The 15,145-nt window shown below is 42.6% G+C and overlaps 2 protein-coding genes and 1 long non-coding RNA gene across 4 annotated transcripts in view; 1 reads left to right on the top strand and 2 right to left on the bottom strand.

Annotated features, from left to right (window-relative positions):
- LOC310759895 overlaps positions 1-15,145 on the bottom strand; it is a 123,824-nt gene that overhangs the window by 28,303 nt on the left and 80,376 nt on the right. The gene's annotated exons all lie outside the window — the stretch shown is intronic.
- Positions 1-15,145, top strand: part of MCPH1 (microcephalin 1) — a 107,140-nt gene that overhangs the window by 53,914 nt on the left and 38,081 nt on the right.
- ANGPT2 (angiopoietin 2) overlaps positions 1-15,145 on the bottom strand; it is a 45,740-nt gene that overhangs the window by 25,462 nt on the left and 5,133 nt on the right. The window contains exon 1 of one of the 2 annotated variants that reach the window (XM_083607316.1): positions 15,062-15,097. The exons of the other annotated variant lie outside the window; for it this stretch is intronic. Within the exon in view, the coding sequence (XP_083463442.1) occupies positions 15,062-15,082 (21 nt within the window). The 5' untranslated portion in view covers positions 15,083-15,097. Of the gene's footprint in view, positions 1-15,061; positions 15,098-15,145 lie in introns of those variants that run through there. 2 annotated transcript variants of the gene reach the window in all.

The raw sequence follows: 15,145 nt of genomic DNA, 5'->3' as shown, positions 1-15,145 counted from the left end.
GCCTCCTTGATGCACTCTAACATGTCCCTTCTGTGGATTAACAGCAGAAGAGAATTGTGTGAATGTAAGGTCTAGGGCAGGGGTCAGCAAACTTTTTCAGCAGGGAGCCGGTCCACTGTCCCTCAGACCTTGTGGGGGGCCGGACTATATTTTGGGGGGGAAATGAACGAATTCCTATGCCCCCCAAATAACCCAGAGATGCAGTTTAAATAAAAGGACGTATTCTACTCGTGTAAAAACACTCTGATTCCCTGACCATCCACAGGCCACATTTAGAAAGCGATTAGGCCGGATCCAGCCCCCGGGCCTTAGTTTGCCTACCCATGGTCTAGGGTAAATGACAATGGGATGGATCATAGGCAGAGAGGGTTTCCTTTCCTGGAAATCCTTTTCGTACCATTCCATAGCCTTCTCCCTCCACCTCCAGCTACCGTGTTAGCTTCCAGACTTTCACAATGAGCAGTCCAAAGTTGCAACAGAGCTTGCATTTGAACCCAGATCTCCTTAGTCCTACTGCAGCACCCTAATCATTACAGTAGAGGTGAGAAGTGCAAGTATTAGCCCCGCTGAGGGGTGGGACATGGCAGTGGAGAGGAGAAAATGCTGCCAAAAGTCATTTGCTCCCTTCATCCCTGGATTCTGAGTCTATATCAACTGCTCTTGAAAGTCTAGTAAGTTTTAAAAGCTTCCATTATGCCACACAAGGATGCAGTTTTGGGCGGTGGGAACACAAGCTCCCTTGGGCATGCAGAAACTTTGAGTAGTTCTTTGGTTCCTAGGCAAAGTTTATTTGATGTATGTGGCTTTTGGTGCTTCTTCCGCTTTTTATCCTCATGAAACTCTATAGGCAAGTCAGGCTGAGAGATGGTGACAGCCCTAAGGTCACCTGGTGAGCTTCACTGCTGAGGGTTTCCTCAATCCTTACCCTTCATTGCAGTCCAACTGCTGTACCACGCTGTCACTCTGAAGCTGTATTCCAATGAAGGCTTGTTCATGAGAAGTACTTTTTGGTGTTTTCATGGAATCAGCTCCGGAGTGACCCAACACCAAAAGATGGATATGAGACGCTAAGTAAACAAATGAACAGACAAACCTGGAACAAGATTACGAAGTGGAGTAGCTGGGTTCAATTCCACCTTCAATCTTCTCCCAGGTTTACTGAGTTTTAATATCACCAGATGGGTCCAGAAAAGTATATTCCAGAAAGTTCAAAACTACAATACAGTGGTACCTCAGGTTAAGTACTTAATTCGTTCCGAAGGTCCGTACTTAACCTGAAACTGTTCTTAACCTGAAGCACCACTTTAGCTAATGAGGCCTCCTGCTGCTGCCACGCCACTGGAACACGATTTCTGTTCTCATCCTGAAGCAAAATTCTTAACCCGAGGTACTATTTCTGGGTTAGCGGAGTCTGTAACCTGAAGCGTATGTAACCTGAAGCATATGTAACCTGAGGTACCACTGTACCCATGTACTAATCACTCAGTAACCTTATTGTCTAATTTCTGCCTAATTTCATGGTGCGTGTCTCAAATTCAGTCCTGAGAAACCACATACCAGAACAATTTTGCATTATGTGGAAGAACGTACATGTAGTCTTAGAAAAATCTATGAATTTGCTATAGGTTACTGTGATGAGTTGTACAGGAACAGCATGCCACAGTAATATGCTTGGTTCAATTAGAGGCTTCCCACCCCACAATTTACAGGTCATATAAAACCAGAGTAGACATATTAAATACATGAGACTTGGATAAACAAATAATAGTAAGGGAAGGTAGAACTACATAGGTGAGTTAAGGTCACTTAAGGTTTCGTTTCTTACTTTTGTCGCCAAAAAAGCACAATTAATATGCCCACAGCATTTAACTACTGGCCTCTGTTTTCTAATGCAAAGCAGAATGTTAAAGATGTAAAAAGGTTTATTGAAATACAAAAAGCACAGACCTTCTTTAGGGGCATATCTTAAAAAAAACAAAACACCCCTATTAAAATTACTATGAGAGACTTAATAGCATTCACATTTCTTTTTTCTTTTTTAATTGCAATTAGCCAGCAACATTATTTAAAAAAACACAACATGGCGGTGACAATTTATTATTCTGAAAGTGTTCACAATTGATTAACCGGAGTGGACTTTTTAGAAGCCTTCTTCTGTCTAGGAGGCAGGATTTTTGTACAATAGTACGCATTATCATAATTGTGTGGGGGTTTTTATATGTGCAACTTGTTAGTTTGCCATTCTGTAATGTTGTTAGTCCACTATTCTAGGGTATTATAAAGTTAATGAGGAGTTCATCATTTTTTCCCCAGATTATTCCCCTGAAAAACTGTGTAGTTCAAACTATGAGGACTCCCAATTTTTTATTGGTTGAACCTTCTGTGAAACATTAATAGCATGCCATCATCCTCTTTCAATGGTTTTCTTTTCTTCATAGCGTGTTGATCATGCTGTGGGAGTTAGAAAACAATAAAACTAATCTGGATATTTTTCTGAGGGGAAAAATAGGATATTTGGCCATTTCAAGTGGTGTTCTAAAATTGCTTACTTATGTGCTGTAAAAAAGAACAGGTGTGTGAATTATATCTTTATATTCCTATCTCAAAAGAGCCCAGAGAACATGGCCCCACTCCTTTTTTTTTTCTTTGCTACAATGTTATGTTGTAAGGCTTGCTGGGAAAGTGAAGTCACATCCGCCCCATATATTTATAGCACATGGTTTCCCCTAAGAAAACATGAGAACTGTTGTCTACGCCTCACAGAGCTACAATTCCCATTACCCTTAACAAACCACAGTTCCCAAGATTCTTTTGGGAAAGCCCAAATATACGGTGTGCATGTGACCTGGAAATTTTTCCATGTCTTCACTTTATCAGAAAACAAATGATATCTTCTCACCACCAGCCATCTCCAACTTGTTTTCGTCAAGTCTTCAGTCAGAAGGGCCTTGGCAGATTATAGTTTCTTGGCAAAGGGCAATGCACAGTCACTAATTTGTAATCTATCCTTTCGGATAATCGTTGGTCTTGTCTCGGTGTTGGATTTTTTAAAGTCTGCAAATCCCAGAGAGATACCATGCAGGAGATACATGGAATAACTTGATTTTGAGAAGGGGCCATAGCTCAGAGGCAGAGAGCATACTTTTCATGCAGACAGTGGCTTTCCCTATTGCTAAAGTCACGCAGTTCTAGGAAGCTGGGCAGCGATGGCATGGGATGAATGATACTGTGGACTTCTCCTTCAGAAGCTTCTGACCTTGAAGGTGGTGTGGAAAAGTGCAGGGTTACTAAGGTAATGTGAGAAGAGTGCCCAGGATGAGTCCCACTGAAAATCAAAGGGCTTCCTAGGTATAGAGTCATAGCTTGGTGATGTGATTTATTTCAAAAGGAAGCCTTGCATTTATAGCAAAAGTCTAGTTTAAAAGGAGTAGGCTGAGAGGCCTTGCTTTATGCGTTATTACAGTGGGGATTCCAGCATTTGCTTGCTGTTATCATATACATCCAGTCTGATCTACCAGCTGCTTCAACAAGTATATTCTTAAACCTTCTGAATTCTGTTTGAAGTTCATAGGGTGAATTCATCCTAAACACAGAGGTTCTTGCTTCAGTAGCTTGTTGACTTTGAAAGGGTACACCATGTTTCAGCAACTATCTTTGGCCACGTCCCCATGCAATGCGGAGGGGGGGGATTCAGCTACCATTTATTATTTCACGTGAACAGAAAAATATGGTTCTTAGCTTGCTGCTTAACTGTGTTCTCGTTTTATATAACGCTTTAAAGTCATTTAATGCCAGTGCTTTATTGACAAGAGTCCCCAGCCCACAAATCGTTTATGATACCCTCTTTAGATACTGGCTTTAGACGGCTGGGGAAGGGCATGGTTTTCCTAAAAGCACTGGAAGCCAGGCTTATGGATTTCATTAAGGGCTTCCCTTTCCCCCTGAAGCAAATGTCACCCTCTATCAGCTTGCCTGTAATCCTTTCGATTTTCTTCTGCAAAGCCTAAAACTAAAAGAATTATACTTTCACAATTCACATTTTTCCCCCACAAGAGCCTGTTATTTATTTTCTGTCTCTTGTTTTCTGTCCTCTTAGTGTTAGATAGATACGTGGATATATTGACATAGATAGATAGATTCCCAGTAACAAGAATTTAGTCTTGTGAAATTTGCAGCCTAACAAGTACATAACTCCAGGCTGGAAAAGAGTCAATTTAAAACTGGTTTGCTGCCCTTTATAGTTCGGGCAGGAAGTCCCTGTAGACCTCTGTTGTTTGTCAAGAAAAAACAATCCTCTTGAGAATGCAGATGGGAATGCTTGAGAAGCCTACAGTATTAATTTTATATACAGCCTGCTGAGAGCGTCTCTGTCAGTCCAGACCTCCAGCTAAGCTTGCCTCTCTTATCTCCTTTTCCTGTCAACAAACGAAAAAGGTGAAAGTAACTAAATGAAAACTAGCTAGACAGACATTGGGATAGATTGGAAATCCTCAGGGCAACAGCCACATGTGTGTGGCATGTATATAAGCACAGACATATACCTTCCAGAAAGTTTAAGTGATAAGTCTTACAACAGTAAACAGAGATGGAAACCAAAACTCTAGAGAGGAGATCGTCTTAATGAAAGCCATTTGTGTGCTAAATTGAAAGGAAAGCTACCGTCTTTGAAGCCATATGTTTGATTGGTTATTTGAAAATTCTTCTTTGCGATGGTATTCTGTGATTCCGAAGGCTAGAAAAGTGTAACTTGGACTTGCTATTTATTGGTTCTTGAAAGCACCCATTGACCTTAGAGTTTGTTTTGGCAGTACATGTATGCATTATGAAATTGTGGATGTACCCAAAACGTAAGAACTGGGTCTTATACATACACTTTCTCTCTGCATAGTAGACATCACTGCTCAGTATGAAAAATTCCTGGGGACGCTTAAGTAGGGAATAATCCCCACTGGACAGAAGAGATTTACTTCTGAAGTTGAACAAACATTCATCATCTTCACCAAAGGCCTTTCTCTGGCTACACTCTGTACCTTCAGAGGTCAAACAGGTGGTCTGTGGTTAGACCCAGACTGTGGAATCCTCTCTGTCAGCAAGTTTGCTGTGTTTTGTCTGCCATCTTTGATGCACCAGTCAAAATCCATCCTATCATGGGTTTATTGTTGATTTTTATTTATTTATTTATTTATTTATTTATTGTTATTTTACATTATTTTATCAGTTGTTTTAACTGATGGCTCTGCAGTTTTGTTCATTTAAATTTATTGTTCCAGGGTTTGTTTATTACTTTATTTAGTTATTTCATAAAATTAATACACCGCTTGAATGTTAAACAAAAACCTCAAGACTGTGTGCAAAAATATAAAAATAAAACGATAAAATCATCAATAAGGAGAATTAACAACAATTACTGGAGACTTTCGAGAACATTAGATGCAGAACAGGGTATGGTACAGTATCTGTGTGAAAAATCATGACCTTTTAATCATTTCACAGCATTCCAAACATTTGCAATATTTCTTTAAGGTTCTGCCATTGGGAATTAGGCAGTTCCTAACAGGCAATATGCCAGACACAGCATATCACATTTCCGTATGTTGTGCCCACAATGGCTTCTCCAGTTTGCAAACATGCCCATGAAGTTTAGCGGCTCCTGTTTTCAAGCATCCATTTCACTGTGGTTACACGAGCTCTTAATGGAATGCCTAGTAAGAAAATCCTGGGAGCTAGCTGAAGTCTGCTAATGCCTGAATATAGGATGAATTCCTTGGTTTGGATACTAATTTCTCCATCAGTTAATGCGGGAGGGAGAACGTATTTGAAAATTAGCAACAGTGAGAGAAAAATGTCAGTGCAATTCTCCAGGGAGGGATATAAGCTTTCTGTTGTGCCTGTGTTACTTTTGAGGTGCCTAAGGGATGTTTAAGGCACGTGGGTGGTGCTGTGGTCTAAACCACAGAGCCTAGGGCTTGCCGATCGGAAGGTCGGCAGTTTGAATCCCCGCGACTGGGTGAGCGTCCTTTGCTCGGTCCCAGCTCCTGCCCACCTAGCAGTTTGAAAGCATGTGAAGTTCAAGTAGATAAATAGGTGGGAAGGTAAATGGTGTTTCCGTGCACTGCTCTGGTTTGCCAGAAGCGGCTTAGTCATGCTGGCCACATGACCTGGAAAAACTGTCTGCGGACAAATGCCGGCTCCCTCGGCCTATAGAGCAAGATGAGCGTGCAACCCCAGAGTCGTCCGTGACTGGACCTAACGGTCAGGGGTACCTTTGTTGTTGTTTAGTCATTTAGTCGTGTCCGACTCTTCGTGACCCCATGGACCAGAGCACGCCAGGTACTCCTGTCTTCCACCGCCTCCCGCAGTTGGTCAGGCTCATGTTTGTAGCTTCGAGAACACTGTCCAACCATCTCATCCTCTGTCGTACCCTTCTCCTTGTGCCCTCCATCTTTCCCAATATCAGGGTCTTTTCTAGGGGGTCTTCTCTTCTCATGAGGTGGCCAAAGTATTGGAGCCTCAGCTTCACAATTTGTCCTTCCAGTGGGCACTCAGGGCTGATTTCCTTAAGAATGGAGAGGTTTGATCTTCTTGCAGTCCATGGGACTCTCAAGAGTCTCCTCCAGCACCATAATTCAAAAGCATTAATTCTTCGGCGATCAGCCGTCTTTATGGTCCAGCTCTCACTTCCATACATCACTACTGGGAAAACCATAGCTTTAACTATACGGACCTTTGTTGGCAAGGTGATGTCTCTGCTTTTTAAGATGCTGTCTAGGTTTGCCATCGCCTTTCTCCCAAGGAGCAGGCGTCTTTTAATTTCGTGACTACTGTCACCATCTGCAGTGATCATGGAGCCCAAAAAAGTAAAATCTCTCACTGCCTCCATTTCTTCCCCTTCTATTTGCCAGGAGGTGATGGGACCAGTGGCCGTGATCTTCGTTTTTTTGATGTTGAGCTTCAGACCATATTTTGTGCTCTCCTCATTCACCCTCATTAAAAGGTTCTTTAATTCCTCCTCACTTTCTGCCATCAAGGTTGTGCCATCTGCATATCTGAGGTTGTTGATATTTCTTCCGGCGATCTTAATTCCGGCTTGGGATTCATCCAGTCCAGCCTTTCGCATGATGAATTCTGCATATAAGTTAAATAACCAGGGAGACAATATACAGCCTTGCCGTACTCCTTTCCCAATTTTGAACCAATCAGTTGTTCCATATCCAGTTCTAACTGTAGCTTCTTGTCCCACATAGAGATTTCTCAGGAGACAGATAGGTGATCAGGCACTCCCATTTCTTTAAGAACTTGCCATAGTTTGCTGTGGTCGACACAGTCAAAGGCTTTTGCATAGTCAATGAAGCAGAAGTAGATGTCTTTCTGGAACTCTCTAGCTTTCTCCATAATCCAGCGCATGTTTGCAATTTGGTCTCTGGTTCCTCTGCCCCTTCAAAATCCAGCTTGCACTTCTGGGAGTTCTCGGTCCACATACTGCTAAAGCCTGCCTTGTAGAATTTTAAGCATAACCTTGCTAGCATGTGAAATGAGTGCAATTGTGCGGTAGTTGGAGCATTCTTTGGCACTGCCCTTCTTTGGGATTGGGATGTAGACTGATCTTCTCCAATCCTCTGGCCACTGCTGAGTTTTCCAAATTTGCTGGCATATTGAGTGTAGCACCTTGACAGCATCATCGTTTAAAATTTTAAATAGTTCAGCTGGAATACCATCCAGCACTGGCCTTGTTATTAGCAGTGCTTTCTAAGGCCCATTTGACTTCACTCTCCAGGATGTCTGGCTCAAGGTCAGCAACCACACTACCTGGAGTGTACGAGACATCCATTTCTTTCTGGTATAATTCCTCTGTGTATTCTTGCCACCTCTTCTTGATGTCTTCTGCTTCTGTTAGGTCCTTTCCACTTTTGTCTTTTATTATGGTAATCTTTGTACGAAATGTTCCTTTCATATCTCCAATTTTCTTGAACAGATCTCTGGTTCTTCCCATTCTGTTGTTTTCCTCTATTTCTTTGCATTGCTCGTTTAAGAAGGCCTTCTTGTCTCTCCTTGCTATTTTTTGGAAATCTGCATTCAATTTCCTGTATCTTTTACTATCTCCCTCGCATTTTGCTTGCCTTCTCTCCCCCGCTATTTGTAAGGCCTTGTTGGACAGCCACTTTGCTTTCTTGCATTTCCTTTCCATTGGGATTGTTTTAGTTGCTGCCTCCTGTGTAATGTTGCGAGCCTCCATCCATAGTTCTTCAGGCACTCTGTCCGCCAAATCTAAATCCTTAAACCTGTTCCTCACTTCCACTGTGTATTCATAAGGGATTTGACTTAGATTGTATCTTACCGGCCCAGTGGTTTTTCCTACTTTCTTCAGTTTAAGCTTGAATTTTGCTATAAGAAGCTGATGATCTGAGCCACAGTCAGCTCCAGGTCTTGTTTTTGTTGACTGTATAGAGCTTCTCCATCTTTGGCTGCAGAGAATATAATCAATCTGATTTTGATGCTGCCCATCTGGTGATGTCCATGTGCAGAGTCGTCTCTTGTGTTGTTGGAAAAGAGTGTTTGTGATGACCAGCTTGTTCTCTTGGCAGAACTCTATTAGCCTTTGCCCTGCTTCGTTTTGAGCTCCAAGGCCAAACTTGCCAGTTGTTCCTTTTATCTCTTGACTCCCTACTTTAGCATTCCAATCCCCTATAATGAGAAGAACATCCTTCTTTGGTGTCATTTCTATAAGGTGTTGTAAGTCTTCATAGAACTGGTCAATTTCAGTTTCTTCAGCACCAGTAGTTGGTGCATAAACTTGGATTACTGTGATGTTAAAAGGTCTGCCTTGGATTCGTATCGAGATCATTCTATCACTTTTGAGATTGCATCCCAGTACAGCTTTCGCCACTCTTTTGTTGACTATGAGAGCCACTCCATTTCTTTTACGGGATTCTTGCCCACAGTAGTAGATATGATGATCATCCGAACTGAATTCGCCCATTCCCGCCCATTTTAGTTCGCTGATGCCCAGGATGTCAATATTTATTCTTGCCGTCTCATCTTTGACCACATCCAACTTACCAAGGTTCATGGTTCATACATTCCAGGTTCCTATGCAATATTTTTCTTTACAGCATTGGACTTTCCTTTCGCTTCCTGGCATATCCGCAACTGAGCGTCCTTTCGGCTTTGGCCCAGCCGCTTCATCAGCTCTGGATCTACTTGTACTTGTCCTCTGCTCTTCCTCAGTAGCATGTTGGACGCCTTCCGACCTGTGGGGCTCATCTTCCAGCGTCATAACTTTTATATGCCTGTTGTCTTTGTCCATGGAGTTTTCTTGGCAGGGATACTGGAGTGGCTTGCCGGTTCCTGCTCCAGGTGGATCACGTTTGGTCAAAACTCTCCACTATGACCTGTCCATCTTGGGTGGCCCTGCACGGCATAGCTCATAGCTTCTCTGAGTTATTCAAGCCCCTTCACCACGGCAAGGCAGTGATCCATGAAGGGGAGGGGTACCTTTACCTCTAGCTTTAAGGGATGTTTAGGAGCATCCTTCTTCTCATTCTCCAAATCACCTCATCAGTGATCCGTACTCTGTGGCTTTCCCAGGTTCCTGGGCCTCAATTAAAAGCCCGTTATGAGGTAAACTTGTCTCATAGGCCTTTTTCAGATCAGGAAGCATGTGGTGCCAAGGGAGGCTGCAGAGTACCCGAGAAATGTTCATGGCGAGTGGCGGAGAGACACCACACACCATCCCCAGCCTCTTCAGAACAACTGAAATTCTAATAATACTGAACTTTAAAGGGACAGGGACAGGACAGCACTGGTATTAAGAAAATGACGGGCACATAGTACGTGCAACAAGTCAGAAAGCTGTTGAATTTTCAATTCCCTAATAGACTTTGTCAACCATCATCATGGCTATGTCACTGGTTTATTTTTCCATGTAAAATTGATTTCATTCAGCTCAGTTTCACCATTAAGAAGCATTGAGAGATTCCACCTGGGCAGAGCTTAAGGTTCACTACGCACAACGTAAAACAGAATAAAGGGGAAACTCACACGTAGACTGTAAGGTTACTGACCAGGTCAGCGGAACAGCTGCCCATCTGATGTCAAGGGGATGAGTAATTCTATCATCTTTAGAAGACATCTGAAGGCAGCTCTGTATAGGGAAGCTTTTGAATGTGCAATGTTTTATTATGTTTAATATATGTCGGAAGCCAACCAGAGTGGCTGGGGCAACCCAGTCAGACGGGCGAGGTATTATTATTGTTGTTGTTGTTGTTGTTATTGTTGTTGTTGTTAGGAAGCTGTGACCATTTGCGGCTCTCCATCATGTGTGATGTAGAAAGAACGGCAAAAAGCATTTTCTTATGCACGTGGGAAGGTCACATTCCTCAGCTGCAGATCCCCATTTCGCATCACGTTCAACATTAGAGCTTCTGGGGTGGTTTTGTGGGTGCATATAGGAGAAAATTAGGGAGAAGGTTTAGTAAAGAATGTGAGTTGTGCAGAAATCCTTTCTGCTCATGCACAGGGATCTTTGTATCCAAGCCACAATGCCTAATTGGCGAGTTGAGCCCCCTTCTATTTATGCATCACAGGATATAAATTGCCTTCAGAGATAATTTTATATGCCTCCAGCCCCTGACTGTGAAATGCCTCGCATTCTGCTGCTGCCTGTTTTTGTGGAAAGCAGCTTAGTTGGTTTGGCTTTTGTGCCTGTTTTTACACGGCAATAAAGGGACTGCTTTGATTTCCCAAGCATGCTGCTTGTGTTTTAGCTTCCTAAGGGTACCTATTTGCTGGTAGCCAAGCATTAGACCCAACTTAAACAGTATTGCACTTGAAGGAAATTGTTCTCAAAATAACACGCTTTGAAAGAATATAAATCTCTTTCTGCCTGCTGCCCTCTGAGCACAGCATTTCAGAAGCTACCAAACTATTCTTCCAAAAGTTCATATTGACCTTTCTTAAATATTCACAGAGGTTGTTACGCAACAGGTGGACAAACGTTTCTCAAATATCTGCAGTGTTTTCTACTGTGAATGCACATCTGCTATTGAATAAGAAACATTTTTGCTAGAGAAGATTGGAGCAACTTGCAAAGGCAGAGACAGTTCGGTGTGAAGCAGTCCTATATGTTCCCAGCTTCTTGGATTTATTCTGCCCGATAATCAAATTTAAGAACAGAATTGATAATATTCTGGGGATAATCCAGAATGAAATTCCCAGGTGTCAAAAACGATTATTTATGTATGCCACTACTGCGGCCCATGTTTTGTTAGTCCAAAAATGGAAAACGAGTGAGGTCCCAACTAAAGAAGAATGGCAACTTGAGCTGACGGAATATGTGCAGCTTGCAGACTTAACATATAGAAACAAGAAGAACATACATTTAGAGAAGATTGGAAAATGTTTATTGAATATATGGAGGGGAGGAATTGTGTACACTTGAAAATGTTGGCAGCCTTAAGATAAATTCAACAGTGTAAATAAATTTTGATGGATGTAATAATGGAATACTGAATGGTTTAGTTTATGTAAAAGATGCAGGGATTTATGATATGCAAAATGAACCATGGAAAGAGAGGAAGGGAAGTCATTTTAAGAAAAAATTATATATAAAAAAGATAGTAATAACTTGAAAACAGTACATAAATAGAAATAAATTTTGCTCCCTGAAGGAAACCTCCACCCACTAGAATAATTCCAAATCTCACCAAATTATTTGTACACCAATTCCTGCCTTCATCTATTTCTCCCGCCTCTATGGTGCTACTTGAAACAGGTCACTTCTACCTGCTGTTGAATTCTGTTATGCTAACTCTCATTCTTGTACACCAAACAATGATTTGAAATAAAAACCACTGGAACTATTTTGTCTCATAGCTAATAAATTTTATGGAGTGTGGAGCTTAACGCACAATGGATTGGCCTGTGGGGTCTCCTCACATCTCAAAGATCTCAAAATTATGTTAACACTAAAAATGATATTAACAGCTGTACTGTAACAGTGTAATAGCTGTATAGTATGGTATGTATTTTCTCCATTAGACTATTAAAGGATTTGAAAAGGTCAGTGATTTATTTACATCAGTTTTTTTCAAAGCATCTAAAGTTTGCCCGGTTAAGTGAGCCTATTCCACTCAGGAAGCAAACTGGCCAATGGACATTATACAAAGAGCTTAAAGTAAAAAATAATAATAATAATATATATTCCAGGCTAAAACTGCTTTTTATAAAAAGGGCCTTCTGCTGTACACATCAGTTGTTTGGAATTTTTGTATGCAGCCGTTTTAACTAGAAGCTCTTGCACAACTTAACTAAAATACTTTTTGAAAAAAAGAATGTTTTCCCACAAAGCTGGACAAGCCCAGAGGTCTATTTTGTGATCTAAAATAGGGTGTGTTAACTTTGGTCCAGTCATTTTAGGTTTTGTCACAGGAGCTCCTTCGTGGAGCGCAACTGAGTGAGATGTTGCCATTGATCCATCTGTCTGAATGGCAGTTCCATCAATAATTGTAATAAATAAGCTCACCTTCCATGTGCAAAGGAACAGGGGAATGAAAAGTTTGCCGGAAGTTGTGCTTGTTCTCAGTTCTGTGCTTTTGAACAGAACTGTTCAAAGTATGGCAGGGAAGCCAGTCAAATGCTGAACGCAGATGAACATGCCTGATAACTGAATCAGAGCAATTGTCTATCTAGCTCACTATGTCTGGTTTAACTAGCAGTGCCCTCTCCAAGGTCTTTCCCTGCCCTGTGATCTGAGATTCTTTACTGGGAAGTGCCAGTGATTAAATTTGAGACAGTGAAGCATCTACTCTACCATTGAACTGAAGTCCCTCCCCAGCTGGCTGCCTGTTACTCCGAGCATGGGGAATTATTTCCAGATATTCTATGTAGCCAGGAATGAGTGTGCAGCCAGGGGCATCAGCTCCTGGGGGCTGAGTCCTTTTGGGTTTGTCTATATTTCAGGAGTAGGGCCCCCCATGCCCCAAAAGTACAGAGCCAATTGTGGCACAGCTCCAGTGGCCAGCTCCTTGGGTTGAAGCAGTCTCCTGCCAGTGATGGCACCAAGAGGAGGTGGAGGATGAGACAATGGGTGTTGAAGCTGCGTGGCCACCAGGTTTGGTTCTGTCCCTAGCTCCTCCCAGCATCCAGACACCATGTGTGTGACATCACCCCCTCCCATCACCCTTGCAAGCTGGTGCCTCTGGTAGCAGCCTTGCTTATTACTGCATTTTGATGTCACCTGACAGCAATAGTACAAGTGTGTGAGTGAATGAACGTCTTCTGGAGATCTGCAGGAGTCATGGGTCATGCTCCCTGATTTAAGAGTGGACATAACCAGCCTGCCAGCTTTCTCAAGTGAGCTTGTTGCTGTCCATTTTCTCAACTGTTTAGCAAGCATCTCTAAACAGGAACAAGGCCTTTGGCATTCAGGAACACCAAGAGACGAGCCCGTTAGAGATTCAGCATAGTGGTCCTGGTTTAGACTGCCGGGTAGCTGGGGAATGATGATTGCACATTTGTGTAGGGCACTCCTATACCCTGTGCTTTGCATCCCAAATGCATGCTGTGTGGCTGCACACAGCGTCACCTGTAAAAGAACCAAGGAGATGACCTGGGCTGTGTGGCAGTGTGCATTTGGTGACCTTGCATACAGCTGTGTTGATCTCCCAGAAGTTATGCAGATGAACCAGCTGTCTCATTGCAGAACCAGAGCTTCATATGCATTAGTCAAACAACTGCCTGTCCATCACATCCCAAGCCACCTTTCAGACAGGGGCAAAAATGAATATTGTCCTTAGATTTTTCTTTTCTTAAACTTCCTTTAGGCGGAAGGAACTCTAGTCAAGTCAAGTACCTTTATTGGCATCATAATATAAAACGTTTCAGATCACTGGGATAATTAAAGGACAAGGTTGAAGCTGTCAAGGGGTATAGGGTCTATTTCCCGAAGGGATGGTTCGTTGGGAACCCTTTCAGGCAAAATTGTGGCTAAAAAGGAAGCTACTAGAGCAGTGGTATCTTTGTCCCGATCTGCCAGGAGAAACCTCATTTGATTTCTCCTCTGGGTTGTGGGCCAGAGGTCCAACATTTTACTCAGCATCAGTTGGCAAGGTCTGCTATGAAAAGGGCACTCTAAGAGAATGTGTTCCATTGAATCTGGTACTTCTTGGTTGCAGGCACACAAACGGGCTTGATATGGAGTGTGTGAGAATCTGCCTTTAGTTGCTGCAGAAGGGAAAGCATTTAATCTCACGAGCATAAAGGCTCTTCGATGGGAAGGGAGTAGTAAATCCTTTAAGTATTTGACACAGGTTCCGTAGGGTGTTGTAATACCTAAGGCCTCCAGAGAACAAGATCTTGGAGTGGAAGGAACTCTATTCATGCTTAAAGGCACTTTGTCCTAGATGCCAGAATGATTATAAACAAAAGCTGGCACAGGTCACTTGCATTTGCTACGGCGTTTGCATTTGCTATGGACAGGGGGGTGCATTTTAAAGCTTCCGGGGGAACCTGGCTTCTGAAATCTTACAGAAGACAACAGTCTCTGCAAATAGCTGAATTCTCTATTCCCCGCTCACTGATCAAATTGTGATCAGGGCTAGGCCAGCTAGTCCCACCCCTGACATCAAGCATGCTGGCTTGTCCTGTCCCCTGCTTTCTGCGCATTTGGCATGAAAGTCTGCAGCAAGAAAGCTTGCAGATATATGTGAAGGCTTCCACACGATTGGGTTCCTGGTCCACTGAATGCAGAGATAGTTAAGGCAAGCCAGCATGTCTGGAGGTGGGGCTAGCCAAGCATGGCACTGTTCATGCGAAATGTGCTAACTATTGCCTGATTATTGCCTGATAAGATGTAAGTGGTATTTAATTGATCCATTGCTAGCCCTCCTTCAGAAAGCCACTTTCACCACTCAGGGTAGGAGAGATACTTTGTGGAATATGAAACCAAGGTTGTGAATAGGCTAGGTTGCTCTCCCTGTGAGAGATCTCCCAAATGCTTCTCTCCCGTCAAAACTACAGAGGAGAGCATTTCCAGCAAGGCAGCCCATACAGACCCTTCATTTACCTTTGCATCGTCAGCAACCATTATGCCAGTCTCATCCTGCGCACTCCTTTGATTACAAGGCCCTGCACTAACTGACAAGCAGCT

The sequence above is a fragment of the Podarcis filfolensis genome, assembly GCF_964270895.1.
Source record: "Podarcis filfolensis genome assembly, chromosome: 3".
Taxonomy (NCBI): Eukaryota; Metazoa; Chordata; class Lepidosauria; order Squamata; family Lacertidae; genus Podarcis; species Podarcis filfolensis.
This window is presented reverse-complemented; position numbering and strand designations above follow the sequence as displayed.